Source organism: Dendrobates tinctorius, unplaced genomic scaffold, assembly GCF_039654945.1.
Source record: "Dendrobates tinctorius isolate UK_male_01 unplaced genomic scaffold, ASM3965494v1 ptg000083l, whole genome shotgun sequence".
NCBI classification, from domain to species: domain Eukaryota; kingdom Metazoa; phylum Chordata; class Amphibia; order Anura; family Dendrobatidae; genus Dendrobates; species Dendrobates tinctorius.
The window spans coordinates 9,473,455-9,492,212 of record NW_027361751.1 but is presented as its reverse complement, the minus strand read 5'-3'; the positions used below and the strand labels follow the sequence as shown (position 1 = coordinate 9,492,212).

Sequence of the window (18,758 nt, the reverse complement as noted above, 5' to 3'; positions counted from 1 at the left end):
GCGACACACCAGCAATCTTGACAAGTTCATATTGTTGTTGGGATCGCTGGTGAGTCGCTATGTGTGACGGGGCAAATTTTACATCAATCAGACCATCATGAAGGTCATTGTCAATTAGTCCATCCAGTTAAATTCTAAACCTCTGAACAGGATTAACTGATAGTTTCTCATACACGTTGTTATCTGAAGTTGAGACATGATTTCCTCACGGTATTGAAGAGTATCCATCACCCCCCACAGCCCCGCCTTTATCAGCCGGCTTGATGGTGATGGATTTATTCATTCTCAACAGTTTAGTCTCTCTTCTCTCCAATACACTCATATTGGACTTACCCAGCCTCATATTACTTTTCCTTAATTTAGCTATATCAGTCTTTACAAATCTAGAAAGTCTCAATGGCTGGATCATGTTCCGGAGGAGCAAAATCACTCTTATCATACGAGACTATCCTGTGAATCCTCAACCGTTGATTTTTTTTACCTGAAAAAAACAATGTCACATGTAGACGTCTAAATAGTGAAAACAGATCATTATCCAGATTAAACCAATTGACATTACTAGAAGGACAAAACGACAACCCCTTAGATAGAACCCGTACTTGGACATCTGACAGAGATAGAGATATTTACCACCAGGGATGGCGCCTCAATTACTTCAACTTGGATCTCGTCACCAAGCCCTGGTTCCCTCCTTCTATGCTTCCTACCACCTCTGTGTCCTTTCCGTCTCCTCGGGGACCGCCCCCTCGAGTCTTGGCTAAAAAATTGGAAGCGCCCGAATTCATCCTACCCACCATCATCAGTAGAATCCAACTCGCCACCTGTGAAACCAAATGCAGATTGTCTGGCCACTGGTTTCTGAGGTCTCCTTGGCCTCCCGGAATTCCCTCTAGGGCGATTGGGGCCTGCCGCAGATTTATTGGTCATAGTCATGGAGTTTTTAAACTGCCTGCCATCCTCCAAATCCCTGAACTATTTAGATCTTAGGGTACCGTTACACTTAGCGATGCACCAGCGATCCCGACAATGATATGGATCGCTGGTGCATCGCTAGGTGATCGCTAGTGAGCTGCCACACAGGCAGATCTCACCAGCGACATCGCTGGGGTCGCTACTTACCTGTCAGATGCGGCGATCCTGACGTCCTCCCGCCCGCGTCCACGCGTCGCTTGTCTGCGCCACAGGAAGTGCCCAACGAGAAATGATCAGGACGTTTTTGCGCGACCAGCGATAATCAGCCGGGGAGCCGGTCGGAGGTAAGTATCACATGTAGCGATATCGCTGCTACGTCACAAAATCAGTGACTTTACAGCGATATTGCTAGCGATATCGCAGGTGTATAACGGGGGCTTTAGTATCTTTCAAGTTCAGTTCTAAATTGAGGAGAATCTTCGCAAATCTTGGAATCAATAGTACTCAACTCCTCTTCAGAGGTAACAGAGGTGTGTGAATTCCTCGTCTCTGCCTGCTTTGTTTTCAGAGTTTCCATCTTTTTTTTTTAAGCAACTCTATATTTAGCAGCATAATATCAAAGGCATATTTATTCCCAATAGCCTCAAACTTCACACAGAATTGGGTATTATTTGGCAATAGTGTAGGGCGCAAATTCGGCCTCAGACCACGAGGGATAGACACCGGCGCAGGACCCGCCCGGGCTAGACACTGGCGCAGGACCCACTATACTGAAACAGTTTTGAGACATCCACCCAAAATTAATTTGCACGTGGGTCTTGATGGGTGGTCTTTTCTAAAAAGTGGTCTTCTGGAGAAGTTTCACTGTGTATGTATTTTTGTTTTCCTTGCGCTTTCCATAGAGATTACAATTTAAAATGGTTTTCCCATTGCTGACACAGAGCTGACCCATTCTGCGGCGATGTATGGGGCTTGTCATCAGTCGCATCCATAAATAGAATCCGCGATGGATGCAGTCCCCAGGATGCAGCTGGAGAAAATGCAGTTAAAGTTCAGGAGGATTTTCCCATGAGCCTCTTCAGTCATTAGCGTGATTAACCCTTTCAGCTTGCCTGCATGCTTCCCTGGTGTCCTCAGGCTGCATGCTCATGATCACGGACCGCCTTCCTTGGCGAGCATCAGCAGGGGTTGGGTGGTGCTTAAGTGCTCCATCTCCTCTTCTATCTGGAAGCACTACTGGGAAAAGGAAGCCATAACATGAAACCTGCTCGGACGTCCAAAGTGCTGGAGAAGGTGACGCAGTGCAGCAGGGTTTAGACCGGTAACCAGAATTGCAGGACTGTACTGACTTTCATGCTCGCTGCCGGTGTTCTAAATATTTAGGACGGGGCTAGGTAACTGCTGGGGATGTTCAAGCAGTGGTTGTTCCCTCTAGTTGCCTCGCCTAGCCTCTTGGCACCGTTGGGGTTACGGTGGTAGGCTCTGCATGTTGGCATTTTCTCTTGAGTTATTTTTTTTTTCTCCTGAGAATAGCGTGGCTCGGCTTACCAGACTCTCTGCTGCCGTAGATGTGATTTTTGCGTTTTACTCGTTAATGTAATTCAGTTAGTGTACTTTCTTGTATCCGAGTGTTATGTCTTCCCGGTGCCAGAAAGTCACCTTATGGCATGTTGTGGGTTGGTGGTCCTCTTTGCTGGCGGTGATTTCTTGTTGGTTGTCTCTTAGCAATGTTACTTTTATTAGACACTGACGCAAATCGCACAAACTGGCAAATTGTAGTCAATGTGTTTATAAAGGCAATATTATAGCTAATGCAGGAAAATCGGTTATAGAAAGATCGTGGCAGGTATCTCATTTCACTGCAAGCCAGATTGGGTCTAATGTGAAACTCTGACCTCCACTCCATCACTACTGGTCACTAGATACTGATGGCTCCTAGCGCCTTCACCCCAGGAGATATTGTGTTTCTGGGATTAATGTTGCAGTATTGTAAAGGATGCAATGTCAGATCTCTGCACATGGGTGGTGGTTGACATGCTGCCAGTACCGTAATGCTGGATGTGAGTGGCTGCAGCGATGACCTCTGTGAGCGGTGAATGGCATGCTGCCAGTAGCTAATCCTGGATGTGAGTGGCTGCAGCGATGACCTCTGTGAGCGGTGATTGACATGCTGCCAGTAGCTAATGCTGGATGTGAGTGGCTGCAGTGATGATCTCTGTGAGCGGTGATTGACATGCTGCCAGTAGCTAATGCTGGATGTGAGTGGCTGCAGCGATGACCTCTGTGAGCGGTGATTGACATGCTGTCAGTAGCTAATGCTGGATGTGAGTGGCTGCAGCGATGACCTCTGTGAGCGGTGATTAACATTCTGCCAGTACTGTAATGCTGGATGTGAGTGGCTGCAGGGGCGACCTCTGTGAGCGGTGTTTGACATGCTGCCAGTACTGTAATGCTGGATGTGAGTGGCTGCAGCGATGACCTCTGTGAGCGGTGATTGACATGCTGTCAGTAGCTAATGCTGGATGTGAGTGGCTGCAGTGATGACCTCTGTGAGCGGTGATTGGCATGCTGCCAGTAGCTAATCCTGGATGTGAGTGGCTGCAGGGACGACCTCTGTGAGCGGTGATTGACATGCTGCCAGTAGCTAATGCTGGATGTGAGTGGCTGCAGGGACGACCTCTGTGAGCGGTGATTGACATGCTGCCAGTACTGTAATGCTGGATGTGAGTGGCTCCAGCGATGACCTCTGTGAGCGGTGATTGGCATGCTGCCATTAGCTAATGCTGGATGTGAGTGGCTGCAGCGATGACCTCTGTGAGCGGTGATTGAAATGCTGCCAGTACTGTAATGCGGGATGTGAGTGGCTGCAGGGACGACCTCTGTGAGCGGTGATTAACATGCTGCCAGTACTGTAATGCGGGATGTGAGTGGCTGCAGGGACGACCTCTGTGAGCGGTGATTGACATGCTGCCAGTACCGTAATGCTGGATGTGAGTGGCTGCAGGGACGACCTCTGTGAGCAGTGATTGAAATGCTGCCAGTACTGTAATGCGGGATGTGAGTGGCTGCAGGGACGACCTCTGTGAGCGGTGATTAACATGCTGCCAGTACTGTAATGCGGGATGTGAGTGGCTGCAGGGACGACCTGTGTGAGCGGAGATTGACATGCTGCCATTACTGTAATGCTGGATGTGAGTGGCTGCAGGGACGACCTCTGTGAGCGGTGATTGACATGCTGCCAGTACTGTAATGCTGGATGTGAGTGGCTGCAGGGACGACCTCTGTGAGCGGTGATTGAAATGCTGCCAGTACTGTAATGCGGGATGTGAGTGGCTGCAGGGACGACCTCTGTGAGCGGTGATTAACATGCTGCCAGTACTGTAATGCGGGATGTGAGTGGCTGCAGGGACGACCTCTGTGAGCGGTGATTGACATGCTGCCAGTACCGTAATGCTGGATGTGAGTGGCTGCAGGGACGACCTCTGTGAGCAGTGATTGAAATGCTGCCAGTACAGTAATGCGGGATGTGAGTGGCTGCAGGGACGACCTCTGTGAGCGGTGATTAACATGCTGCCAGTACTGTAATGCGGGATGTGAGTGGCTGCAGGGACGACCTGTGTGAGCGGAGATTGACATGCTGCCAGTACTGTAATGCTGGATGTGAGTGGCTGCAGGGACGACCTCTGTGAGCGGTGATTGACATGCTGCCAGTACTGTAATGCTGGATGTGAGTGGCTGCAGGGACGACCTCTGTGAGCGGTGATTGACATGCTGCCAGTACTGTAATGCTGGATGTGAGTGGCTGCAGGGACGACCTCTGTGAGCAGTGATTGACATGCTGCCAGTAGCTAATGCTGGATGTGAGTGGCTGCAGGGACAACCTCTGTGAGTGGTGATTGACATGCTGCCAGTAGCTAATGCTGGATGTGAGTGGCTGCAGGGACGACCTCTGTGAGTGGTGATTGACATGCTGCCAGTACTGTAATGCGGGATGTGAGTGGCTGCAGGGACGACCTCTGTGAGCGGTGATTGACATGCTGCCAGTACTGTAATGCTGGATGTGAGTGGCTGCAGGGACGACCTCTGTGAGCGGTGATTGACATGCTGCCAGTACTGTAATGCTGGATGTGAGTGGCTGCAGGGACGACCTCTGTGAGCAGTGATTGACATGCTGCCAGTAGCTAATGCTGGATGTGAGTGGCTGCAGGGACAACCTCTGTGAGTGGTGATTGACATGCTGCCAGTAGCTAATGCTGGATGTGAGTGGCTGCAGGGACGACCTCTGTGAGTGGTGATTGACATGCTGCCAGTACTGTAATGCGGGATGTGAGTGGCTGCAGGGACGACCTCTGTGAGTTGTGATTGACATGCTGCCAGTACTGTAATGCGGGATGTGAGTGGCTGCAGGGACGACCTCTGTGAGCGGTGATTGACATGCTGCCATTACTGTAATGCTGGATGTGAGTGGCTGCAGGGACGACCTCTGTGAGCGGTGATTGACATGCTGCCATTACTGTAATGCTGGATGTGAGTGGCTGCAGGGACGACCTCTGTGAGCGGTGATTGACATGCTGCCAGTACTGTAATGCTGGATGTGAGTGGCTGCAGGGACGACCTCTGTGAGCAGTGATTGACATGCTGCCAGTAGCTAATGCTGGATGTGAGTGGCTGCAGGGACAACCTCTGTGAGTGGTGATTGACATGCTGCCAGTAGCTAATGCTGGATGTGAGTGGCTGCAGGGACGACCTCTGTGAGTGGTGATTGACATGCTGCCAGTACTGTAATGCGGGATGTGAGTGGCTGCAGGGACGACCTCTGTGAGTTGTGATTGACATGCTGCCAGTACTGTAATGCGGGATGTGAGTGGCTGCAGGGACGACCTCTGTGAGTTGTGATTGACATGCTGCCAGTACTGTAATGCGGGATGTGAGTGGCTGCAGGGACGACCTCTGTGAGCGGTGATTGACATGCTGCCATTACTGTAATGCTGGATGTGAGTGGCTGCAGGGACGACCTCTGTGAGCGGTGATTGACATGCTGCCATTACTGTAATGCTGGATGTGAGTGGCTGCAGGGACGACCTCTGTGAGCGGTGATTGACATGCTGCCATTACTGTAATGCTGGATGTGAGTGGCTGCAGGGACGACCTCTGTGAGCGGTGATTGACATGCTGCCAGTACTGTAATGCTGGATGTGAGTGGCTGCAGGGACGACCTCTGTGAGCGGTGATTGACATGCTGCCAGTACTGTAATGCTGACTGTCTGCAGTACATCAGCTTCCTATAATAGAAGTGACGTCAGCCTCCCGTCCCATGATATTCTGTGCGGAGTCCGGGTCCGGCCGGCGGTGGCTCGAGCTTTCCTCAGCATCGGTTTAGTACTATTGGCTTCTCTAGACCTTCATCTTCATTACTTTTGTCTCTTTATAATGGTTGTCGTAGTCACATCTGCATTGGAGGCTCCATAGCACCGTCTTGTCAAAAAATGCCAAAAATACGGGTGTGGCGCCATATTTTATTTTATTTTTTTTTTTTTGTTTTCAAACCAATTTTATTGAGAGTTTTTACAATAGTGAGGAAGGTCTCAGGGGGAGGGTGGGAGGAATGGGGAGGGAAGGGAAGAAAGGGGGGGAAGGACCGGTTGGTCCGAACAGGTTTTTATTAATAAAACAATAGTTGAGAGATATAATTGACTGGGTTATTTTATAACCATAACCATGCTATAATAATATGTTTAATACAAGCCAGATTGTCTCTGGAGCAAAGAACAAACAACAAAATATCAGTGCAGCAATTGCTATAAAGTTAGCTTGTAGGAAATAATGTAATCCATCTGTGCCATTTATGAGTGAAGAGGCCAATGTTATTATTAATAGTGGCTAGTTTTAGTTCGAAAGATTTGTGTAAGGAGATTTTTTCCTTTATATCTTCAATTGTTGGAATATCCTGTCTTTTCCAAATAAAAGCTATGGAGCTTTTGGTAATAAGGAGGATGAGAATTATTAGAGGTGGTAATGTATGATTTGATTCTTGTGAGGTAATAGAGAACAAGGCCAATTGGGGAGAGAGGGTGATGGGTTTTTGAAGAAGGGAGTTTATTAGGAGAGAAATATTTCTCCAGAGAGGTTTGATCACTGGGCAGTGCCAAAATATGTGAAAAAGATTCCCGTGATGTCCACATCCTCTCCAGCATAATGGGGAGATCTCAGGGTATATCTTGGCTAGTCTGGCTGGTGTGTGGTACCAACGTGAGATAATTTTCTGATGGGTTTCCAAGAGAGACATGGATAACGTGGCGGATATGGAGGAGGAACATGCCTGCTCCCAGTCCTCTATTCCTGAATTTATCCCAAGTTCCGTCTCCCACTTAATTATATTGTTTGTTTTGGTAAATTCGTGGCTCTTATTGAGCCACATATAAATATAGGAAACCCTCCAGAAAAGGCAGTGGTTTATGTTGTTAATGAGATTGGAGAAAGGCTCAGAGGGTTTTGCGTTTTTCTTTCTAAGTTTGGTTGCTAATTCTTTTAGTAGCATATAGTCATAAAATGATGATGATGGAATACTGTACTTGTGTTTCAAATCGCTAAAGGAATAGATGTGGTTGTGTCCGCAAATGTCTCTGAATTTTTTGATACCGTGGTCAGACCAGATCGAGGGTAGATCTGACTCAAAAAGAGACGCTATCACGTCGAGAGATAGAGGACCTAACGGGGCAGTATTCGTGACGCTTCTTTTTTGTTTAGCTAAGAGTCTCCAAGCATCCAGGGTTGCTCGGAAGATTGGATGAGTAGTGGAGAGAACCTTTTTGAGAAGGATGGATTCCAGGACGAGAAAGGAAGGAGACCTGTTGTTGTTTCACGCCTTTTCAATGTCGGCCCATGCCGGAGGGTCCACGGTTGACCACCAGGAGAGGCTGTTTTTGACAAGGAATGAGGAGTAGTAAGCCGAGATATTTGGAAGGCCAGCTCCTCCAAATCTCCTGTTGCCATATAAAACATTTTTCGCAACTCTAGCTTTTTTCCCGTTCCAAACGAAATTGTTGGTCATGAGTTGAAGATTGGTAAGGGCAGGGGTGGAAATGGGTAGAGGGAGAGATCTAAAGAAATAGATTATTTTGGGGAGGATATAGGCTTTAAAAATTATAATTTTACCCCACCAAGAGAGGTCTTTCTCCCCGTATGTTTTTAGGTCTTTTGAGATGGTCTCTGTGAGGGATTTTAAATTTAGAGGTATGAGGGAAGGGACTTTATTTGTGAATTTGATTCCCAAATATGTGATATAATCTGTTGTCCAACTCCATGGGCATGAGCGGCTGATAGAGTTGGTTTGGGTGTTATCCAGATTAAGTGCTAGCATCTTGGATTTTGTTATGTTGATTTTGAAATGGGAGATGTCTGAAAACTTCTGCAGAAGTTCTTGGACTCTGACAATTGATTTGATTGGGTCTGACAAAGTGAGGATAATGTCGTCAGCAAAGAGGCATATTTTATATTCTTTAACCCCTACTTTGATGCCTTGAATATCCGGGTTGTCTCTAATAGATTGAGCTAGGGGTTCAATTGCTAGGGCAAAGAGAAGAGGGGAAAGTGGGCATCCTTGTCTGGTGCCGTTGGATATTTGGAAAACTTTTGAAAGGTGGTTATTAATATATACTTTGGCCGTTGGGTCGGAGTATAATGCTCTAATGCTTGTAATTAGTTCGTGGTGAAAGCCGAATTTATGTAAGGTGGCGAAGAGGTAATCCCAATGTAATCTGTCGAAAGCCTTTTCGGCGTCAAGAGAAGCTATGACGGATTTGGTTTTGTGTGTATTGATGAGTTTTATAAGATTGATCAATCTTCTGGTGCCGTCTGTAGATTGTCTATTGATTATGAACCCGATTTGATCTTTATTGATTAGTTTGGGGAGTATGGAATTCAGTCTGTTTGATAGTAGTTTTGCATAAAGTTTGATATCTGTATTTATTAGCGAAATTGGCCTGAAATTTTTCATAAGAGTAGTATCCGAATTGGGTTTGGGAATAAGGATTAGAGTGGCTTCAAGCATTTCCTTGGGGAAGTAGCCCAAAGTAGAGGCTGTGTTAAAGATTTTCGTCAAGTGAGGAGCGAGGATTTCGGCAAAAGTTTTATAGTAGTTGTTTGTAAACCCGTCAGGGCCAGGGGCCCTGAAGGGTTTGAAATGTTTTATAGCTTCTAGAGTTTCTTTTTCGGAAAAAGGGGATGACAGAATAGATTTGTCATCCTCATCTAGTTTCGGGAGGTTAATTTTGGCCAGAAAAGAATTGATATCTGAAGGAATTGGATGGGGGAGAGGTGCGTTTTGATTGATATTGTAGAGATTTTCGTAAAATGTGGCAAAGGAGTTAGCAATAACTTGTGGGTGGGACAGGGGGATAGCTTTAGGGGAAAGAATGGTGTCGATCCTGTTTTTCCGTCTATGGTTTTTCCAGATGTTAGTCATGTATCGCGATGGGCGATTTAGATTTTGATATAGTCTAAAGCGGTTGTTTTTAACTGCTGAGTCATGAAACGAGAATATCAAGGCTCTAAGCTCTTGTCGTAATTTGAGGAGTTCCGAGCGTATAACTGAACCCGAATTTGTATTGTCAGTTATCATTGTTTCTTTAGTTTTGATTTGATCCTGGAGATCTGTTATTTTCTCCCTGTTTGCCCTTTTGTGTCTCGAGGATATTCTAATTAGGATGCCTCTCAGAACGGCTTTGTGGGCATTCCAAAGGGTAAAAGGGCTGGAAAGTTCAGTATTGTTCTCTTTGAAGTAATTTAGGAGGGCTGAAGTAATCTCTGCATTATAATGTGGGATATTAATTAAAGAAGAGTTGCACTTCCATAAAAATTGTTGGTTGGTGGCAGGGCCGAGAGTGAATGTAGCTACTACTGGAGCGTGATCAGAGATCGTTTTAGGGTGGATAGAAATGGAAGTAAATTTGGGGAGTGAAAAGACATCAGTTAAAATTAGGTCGATACGAGAAGCAGTGTGGTGGACATCCGAAAAGTGAGTGTACTCAATTGAAGTCGTGTTTATGGAACAAAATATGTCTAAGAATTCATTGTAATATATCCAGTTGTTTAGTGTTTCTGCCTTGTATCTATTGGGGGCTGAGGAGTCCAATTTTCCGTTTGGGACCATGTTAAAATCTCCCGCGAATATTAAAGAACCTTTTTTTATTAGGTTGATTTTTTTTAGAAGTTTGTTTAAGAATCTGATTTGACCTGTGGTGGGGACATAAACGTTCACAATAGTGACAGTTGAGTTATTGATATTACAAACTAGAATGTGGTAGTGGCCTTTCTCGTCTCTTAGTTCTTCTATGAATTTAAAGTTGATGGAGTTTTTTATCATAGTAAGGACTCCTGCCTTTTTATTTACTCCCGATGATTCATATATGTGGGAAAAGTTGGGGTGGGCCTCTCTTTTAAATTTTGTTTCCTGAAGACACACAACATCGGAGCCCAGCCTGTTGGCCTCGTGATGTATTACATGACGCTTCCTAGGGCTGTTCAGACCCCTGACGTTGTACGTGGCCAGGTTTATTTTCATTGTCAGTGTGGTGTTTTGTGGTTGTAAAGGTACCTGTGATGCTGTTGAACTCGGTTGGGTTGTGGCTGATGGAGGAGTTTAGGCACAGATGGGTAAGGTTGAGGATGTATAGGCTGCATCTGAAACACACTATAATGGAAAAAAAAAAACAAGACAAATTAGTAGCAACTTTGGATAGAATAATCTTATATGGACCAACAGGAGCAGATTTCTACGACGAACTCTGCTCAACTCAGGGGGGACCACCAAGAGAAGGTTGCCTAGGCAAACTCTACTCTAACTCGGTGGAAAGTCCGTGGGAGAATATCCCGAAAACAACCTCTGAGAGGAATAAACCAACATCCCAGCCAAGTAGGGCACTTGACAGGAAAAAAGAATCTGCAGTCTATCTTTGCAATTTTAACGATGGTGACAAAATTAACGTCTCAAAAGGGAAATGCTGCGTGACCTGCTAAATAACAGGAAGAAAAGAAAAGAGTCTTGTGGTGATTAAGACAGCTCGGGTGATCAGGTCGGAGTCTTGGAGTCTTGGGATGAAGCTGGCCTGTTCCTGGGCTTAATGTTCATTGATTTCAAAAATCTGTGGCCTTCTTCTATGGAGGAAAGGACTGTGGTTCTGCCATTGTGGAGGACCAGGAGTTTTAGGGGAAAGCCTCATTTGTATTGAATATTATTGTCTCTCAAGGGGATGGTGATATCTTGAAAAGCTTTTCTTCCTTCTATGGTGTGCTTTGAGAGGTCTGTGAAGATCTTGAGATGGGAATATGGGTCTGGGAAGCCTCCATTATCTCTGATGTTATTTTGGATCCGTTCTTTGGTGTGGAAAAAATGGATTCGAAGGATTGTGTCTCTGGGGGTGTCTTTAGGTAGGTGTGCCGGTTTTGGTAGTCTGTGTATTCTGTCAATGATAGTATCATGGACTGAGAGAGTCGGTTCGATTTTTTTGAAGACTTTTTGGACATAGTCTTCTAGTTTGGTAGAGGCAACGGATTCTGGAATCCCTCTGATTTTTATATTGTTTCTTCTGCTGCGATCTTCTAGGTCTGCCAGTTTGTGTTTCAACTGGGTGATCTCTGTTCTGATTTGGTGACTCTCGTTAGTTGACTCCTCGGATTTCTTTTCTACTGTGACAATCCTGGATTCGAGGGATTCTAATTTTTTGTTAAAAGATTCAAATGTTGATTGGAAGATTTTCATTTGAGATTCGAGGGTGGCTTCCAGGGTGATTTTGAGATTATTTATTTTTTCAGCCAAAGAGGTCATATATAGCTCAATAGAGTCAAGGTTTGCTTTGTCAAGGGAGTCCAGTTTTGGTTTGGATTTTGCTGGGCTGGTATTCGGAGTTGAGGCCCATGAATCATTATCGGAGTCTTCTTTATGGTCGATTAGAGGTGCGAATCTCTCGTTCCGGGCTCCTGGGTTCCTCCTTTTTGAGGAAACAGAAGTATCCATAGTGGGAGCGATTTTATGTGGGGTCCTGGACCTAGTGGGGCTGGTTGTGTTGACTTTGTCCGAGGACGGATGAGATTTGCCCCCCTTGTCTCCACCCCCTTTAGGGGATAAGGAGGCAGAGGAGGCCGGTGTTTTGGTTTGTTTAGCAATATTTGATTTAATCTGGCTCATTTTGCCAAACTGCGATATAATAGAAAGATTCGGTGCCCGTTGTCTATTAATGGGGGTTGTGTAGAGCACTCCTGTAGGATGGGAGTTGAAGAACGCTTGTAGGGCGAATTCTAGTAATTTAAGGGAGAAGGCGGTTTATATTTGAATATGATGCTCTGGTCGGAGCTAATCAACCCCCTTGTGTTAATGCTTGGTGTGACAGTAATATTATGGTTGCCACTTTTGTGTTGGGTAGCCTTGGATTATTAATTTTTATTAGAACAGGTAGGCTCAGCAGCGCTGGCTGGTTTTTTTTTTTTTTTTTTTTGTTTTTTTTTTCCTTAGGCTACGTTTTTTGCGTAGCCGGGGAACGTAAGCTACGCAATTGGCGTAGGAAGTGTGCGCGCCTGCGCACTGAAACACCTCTTTGTCAGCGGTGATCCCCGCTCTGATGACGGGACATTGGAGGCTGCAGGCAACCCGGGTGGCTCCCCACTGATGTCCAGCGATGAGGGAAGGACCCCCCCGGGATCCGAAGGAGCTGTGGGTGGTAATGTATTAGACTCCTGTCTGTTACAGTTACCCGCGGCGGACGGGGATGACAGGCGGGGTCGCGGCTAGTGCGCCTGTGCGCCGGCTTGTATAGCTAGCCGCTTAGCCGCGGCAGCAGACTCTCCTCACCTCCTCCTTAGTCCCGATGGCCGGTGGGGGGTCCCGGTTAACGGGATGTGATGTTTTTGAATGTGGGCAGGGGCCCCGGGACTCTCCGAGGTCAGCGGAGGTTGCGGAGGAATTATTCACAGTTCTCCGGTTGCCGCTATTGTCCCTGTCGCCTCGGAGTTATCGGCCCGGGTGAGGGGCTGTTGCACATGCGCAGAAGGGAGAAAACTTGTCGGGGCTGAGGCGGTAGTGTAATTAAAGAAATGGCCGCGGCGGCTCTTGCCGGGGATATCAGCAGGAGAAATATTAAGTACCGGACACCTCCTCGGGGAGCACCGGGGGCCCCTCTTTCGCTGTTCTTTGCTGCAATGGGTCTTGAAGGAGCCGCGGTGCGGGCCGGAGAGGTGGGCCGACAGGCACAGGGAGACGGGCCACAACGTTTTTTTCCTGGGCCAGATGAGTCCCTCCGAGGATGGGCATCCGTCAGGAACTCTGTGGGGATAGATTAGTCCACGGATAGTCTTGGTGGGGACAGTCTTGGTAGGGATAGGACCGGTAGGCCTCAGTAGGCCTCAGAAATGAGGTCAGGTCTTGCAGTTCTGATTTTTCCTGGAATACAGTCTATGGGGGTTTCAAAGTAGGTCTGTGATAGCCGTTGAGTATTCTTTCAATAAAGAATTGATCAGGATGGGTTTTTCCTGGTTGATGGTTGTTGATTTAGATAGGCTGTATCAGGAGCTCTCGGGCTGCACCTCTTAAGGGGGTTTTACACTAAGCGATATCGCTAGCAATATCGCTAAAACGTCACTGGTTTTGTGACATTATAGCGATATTGCTAGCGATATCGCTATGTGTGATACTTACCTCCGACCGGCTCCCCCGCTGTCCATCGCTGATCGCGCGAGAATGTCCGGCTCCATTTCTCGTCGGGCGCTTCCTGCTGAGACTTCCTGCTGTGACGTCCAGCGATGTGTGGAGGCGGGCGGGAGGACGCAGGATCGCTGTGTGTGACAGGTAAGTATCGTGCGCTGCGTCGCTGCTGCATCGCTGTGAGGTCTTTCTGTATGAAAGCTCACTAGCGATCATTTAGCGATGCACCAGCGATCCTGACCGGGTGGGATCGCTGGTCGGATCGCTGGTGCATCGCTAAATGTAAAAGGGCCTTTACTCCATTGCAGTCCAGGCCACGCCCCCCTGTGGCGCTATTTTTGACGAACTGCCCGCTTTGTTGAGATACAAGATAAACGATCAGTCTTTTATGTGGTCACATTGTTGTAGTTTTTTTTCTCTTTCCAGTCCACTGTATAAATCAACCTCTGTTCACACTTGTGTACATGGGTTTCTATTCATATTGTAGTTTGTGTTTGGAAAGTGACAGGCCCATTATAAGTCCATGTGGTCTGTTAACCCTTTCTGGCATAGCTGTGATAATGCTCAGTCAGAAGGCGAAAATGAACACCACTTATCCTTTGCAAATAGACTAAATACATCCAATAATGGATTGAAGAAGATAAGTTGTTCCTGATTTGTGGCATCTGATCACACTGTGGCAGGACTGGTCCAGTTCACAAATGAAGCCATCATCTGTTTGTTTTTTTTTCTTTCAGTCTGAATCTGGCTATGGATCGGAGTCTAGCTTACGGAGGCATGGCTCCATGGTTTCCTTGGTTTCTGGAGCAAGCGGTTATTCTGCTACTTCCACGTCATCATTTAAGGTAATCTATATATTGTCATAATCTAGCCAGCTGCTATCATATTATTATTTTTTTTTTTTTTTCAATCATTTTTAGGGTAAATGATGGATATTGTGCTCTGACCTGTTTTTTTTTTTTTTATTCACCTTTCTGACTCCTACCATTTATATAATTTTACATTCATATTCCACTTTTTTTTTATAGAAAGGACACAGTTTACGTGAGAAACTTGCCGAGATGGAGACTTTCCGTGACATTCTGTGCCGACAGGTTGACACGCTGCAAAAGTATTTTGACGCTTGTGCAGACGCGGTGTGTAAAGACGAGCTCGAGCGTGATAAAGGTACGGTCACTTTTTTTTTCCTCCACGTATTGTGATGCTTTCGGCCACTCACAGACACATGGCAGACACTTTTTTTGTAATGTCACGGCCTGTTCATTTACATGACATCTCTATCTCAGCGCCTCCATGTTGGCTGGTCACAGGTAAGGTGCCACTCTCTGCTCCTACAGACATATCCACACCGGCAGCATCCCATATTACCATGCACAACCTTGAAAATAACCGAGGAGTTATCAGCAAAGTCAAGGTTGTTGATCTCTGGGTATCTGACTGCTTGGATCACCAGCAATTCTGAGTTCTGACTAGTCCCATAGACTATGACTGAAATGGTGGTTGTACATGCCAACCTTCTCTCTCTCTCCATTCACAAGAGGCCCATTCTTGAGGTTCCAAAACCCTGTTCTCAGGATCCCTGGGGAGGTCTCAGAAGTCAGAACCCCAGCGTTTCATTGTACTTTTATACATCCTACATTAAACAAAGTATAGCCGAGCTTATACAGACGCTTCCAGGGGGATGTTCTGTTCACCCGAACTCTAAGGCTGGGGGTTATATGGCAACAAAGGTTCAGCAACCAAAGATTGCTCCCTACATGGCTGCATAGTTCAAGTGAACGGTGTCGTGTCACGCCCAGCAAGGTACCTTGATAAATCAGTCTCAAAAAGTTGGAATCACTTGGATTTTTTTTTACAACTTTCTTGCCGCGGTACCCTGCAGGTTGCAGTGGGAACACATTCTCTTGCACTATTCTGTGATTTAGCAACATCACAGTCATCTTTGTCCATGCAACTTGTCACGCCAAAGTCGATGTATAGTCGAAGCCCGTAATCTCTTATTAAAAACAACCCTGTAAACCTATTTATGGATCTAAATGGAGATGTTGTTGAAGTTTTCCATTTTCCATCATTTGTATTTGCACTACTCCTCTATTCTACATTGTCACATGAATGTACAGATTTACATGATGTGTGTGTTTTCTTGTTTCCTTTGTTTTGCTTTAGTAGTTGAAGATGACGAAGAAGATTTCCTGCAAAACCACACTGGAGAGTATATTCACAACAGTAATGGGAACAGGGAAAAACGTAAGCCATTTATTTGTACGCCATAATTTGCAGCTTTCATATCTGGACGCTGTAACTTGGATTGTGCTAACTTGCTATCGTGTCTTCCAATGATGAGCACCTCCCTACCTTCACTGCCTTTATTCCTGCTTTCCTCTCCATTTGTACTATAATATACTCTGCCCCATTGACTATTGTCAATCCTTAGAATAGGGCGCGATTTCTTTAGGCAGTATTTTCCAATATCCGCTGCCCTGTATCATTGTGTGACCGTGTGTACTATCCGATGATGTCTCCCCATGATTTGCTTGTATTTCAGTGTTCCCACATGTGACACCCAAGTGCATAAACGGAATCGATTTTAAAGGTGAAGCAATTACCTTTAAGGCAACTACAGCTGGGATATTGGCCACTCTGTCACATTGCATTGACCTTATGGTAAAGCGGGAGGACAGCTGGCAAAAAAGGCTTGACAAGGTAACGTTTTTGCATTGTGGTCTGTTCAGACATGATGGTCAAATTGTCGAAAACAAAGGTGGCAAAATCCAAAATTTTAGCTCTTGGTGAATAGATCTTTAAAAGTGTATCCATAATCAAAATTGGCCATATAAGATTATATTTTGTTTATCTTGTTCCTAAACTGCTAGGACCCACTGCTAGGGCCCTTACCGTGGAAGCGAGGGCCCTGAACATTATCCAGGTTGGCAGGCAAGCATGCATGCTACCTGTCCATGCAAAGTCTATGGGACTGACAGATAAAAGCGATATGATAGTTTTGATTATGGAAAAACGCCTTTAACTCCTTAGTGAATAATCACATACGTGTACATCAGCACTGGTCTGATCGTGTGTGGAGCCGGCTCTGGAGCTGCGTTCCATCTGCACCACGCAGTAGATGCTGGTTACGTTATATAGCTCACATCTGTGTCTTAATAGAAGCGGCCGGAGCTGAGCTCTGGTTGCTGCTGTTAATCATCTAAATGCTGCAATCACTCTGACAGCGGCATTTAAATGACCTCATTTCCAGTGCTTACACATCTACTCCCATGATGATGGGGTACCATTGCAGCCTGGAGTCTACTGAAGGCCCCCATCACTGCCATCTTGGTACTCCTGTGGAGCTCAGCTACAGGCCTCAACTTGAATTACAGACTGTGGTATCGTGTTATATAGTAAACAGATCGAACAAGATAAAAAAAAAAATTCATTCGCCCCCTTTTCCTCCGTTCAAAAGAAATTTAAATAATGAAATAAAACCTATTTAATATCGCCACGTCTGAAAAAGTCCATTCTATCATAACATAAAAATAAATAACCTTTACAGCAAATTCCTTTTTAAGAGAATAAAAATCAAAATATCAGTTTTAGTTTTTGTGACTCTAGCATCCCTACAAAAATGCAATAAAGACATCAAAACAACTTGTGTACCCCAAATCTGTATCCATAAAACAGTCGACTTGAGACGCAAAAACAAAATTCCTCATAAGGCTTGATGAACGGAAAAATAAAACCCAAGGGTTTTTTTATTTTATTTTTACAAACTTCTGAATTTTTTTTTTTTGGTATTGTCGTAATTGTACCGACCTAGGGAGTCTTATTGTCAGGTCGTTTTATTGCTCAATGAACAAAACCCAATATAACAGTTGAGGGATTGCTTTTTATTTTTCTGCAATTTCTCCACAGTTGTAATATTTTTCACGGGTTTCACTGCTTTGTATGGTTAAATGATTTTACTCTGTCGCCTAATTGGGGGACACAGAACCTTGGGTGTTATGCTGCTGTCCACTAGGAGGCGACACTATGCATAATCTGAAAAAGATTAACTTTGGCTCCTCCTCTGCAGTATACACCCCTGGACGGCGTCAGCCTTCTCCAGTTTTTGCTTAGTGTCGCAAGGAGGCACACCTTTTTTCTTCCGTTTTTTTTCCTTTTTTTCACCGGAAATACAGATGAAGAAAAGTGGGTCTCCAGCGAGACTCCCGGCATGGCTCCCTCCTCGGTCCCCTATTAGGGGTACCCGGTTGAGGTCGAGGTGGCTTTTCCCCATGTCGCTCCCTCCCCAGTCCCTCGGGTCCTGGTTCGAGGTCGAGACCCCCCTCCTTCCCCAACCCCTTTAAGGGGTCTGGGTTGAGGTTGAGGCGAGGATGAAGACCCCCTGACGGTGACAGACGCACCCTCCCTAATCCCCCGCAGGGGGTATTAGGTTGAGACGCCTCAGGTAGGGTCGGAGATCAGGCAGCATTTCGCAGCTTCCAGGGACCCCAAGCTGGCTGAGGGATCCTGTTGGGGCCGGGGGAGGGTGCGGACTGGATGGCACAGCAGAGACAGGGCTTTTCTGCGTCCCTGTCTCTGCAACAGCAGCGGCTCCATAGCGCTTCAGGGGCCCCCCATACAAAAACCGCTACCCCTGCTACCCCCACCGCTATCCAGTCGACCATTCTGGGGGGGTCTGGTACAAATCCGCCCCCCCCCCCGGACTTCGGCCTAGCTGAAGCCGCCGCCTTTTCCCCGCCCCCCGGGTGACCAAAATGACACACTGGAGTGTCATAGAAGGGGCGGATTGAGGCAGAAAGGGGGCATTTTTACACAGCCCAGCGCGCCCTTTTCAGCTCTCCGCCCCCTCCTCCCTCTCCTCAGAGCCCCGGTGGCCATTTTTTCTGGATGAGATCCAGGAGAGGAGCATCACAGCGGTCTCCGGGGGGCACAGAACTGGGATCTGTCGGCGCTGGACCTAGGGACACACCGGTGGGGTAAGCTCACAGCTGGGTTCTCATTACTCAGCTGTGAATCTATACTTCCTATAAGGCTTTCTGTGGGTTCCCTCTGCGTAGCCACCCCTGTACGATCCCTTATAGCCAGCCTCTGTGCACTATGCCGGGCTCAAGGAAGAGAACCAGGCAGGAATGTTTCTATGCATTCTGTACAG

At 46.5% G+C, this 18,758-nt stretch overlaps 1 protein-coding gene across 3 annotated transcripts in view; it reads left to right on the top strand.

Moving 5' to 3' along the window:
- CERT1 (ceramide transporter 1) overlaps window positions 1–18,758 on the top strand; it is an 83,312-nt gene that overhangs the window by 41,908 nt on the left and 22,646 nt on the right. For 2 of the 3 annotated variants that reach the window (XM_073584095.1, XM_073584096.1), the window contains exons 4-7: window positions 14,344–14,451; window positions 14,635–14,773; window positions 15,773–15,853; window positions 16,152–16,309. In XM_073584095.1, coding sequence (XP_073440196.1) covers window positions 14,344–14,451; window positions 14,635–14,773; window positions 15,773–15,853; window positions 16,152–16,309 — 486 coding nt within the window. The remainder of the gene's footprint in view (window positions 1–14,343; window positions 14,452–14,634; window positions 14,774–15,772; window positions 15,854–16,151; window positions 16,310–18,758) is intronic. The other variant, XM_073584097.1, reaches the window with a different exon arrangement.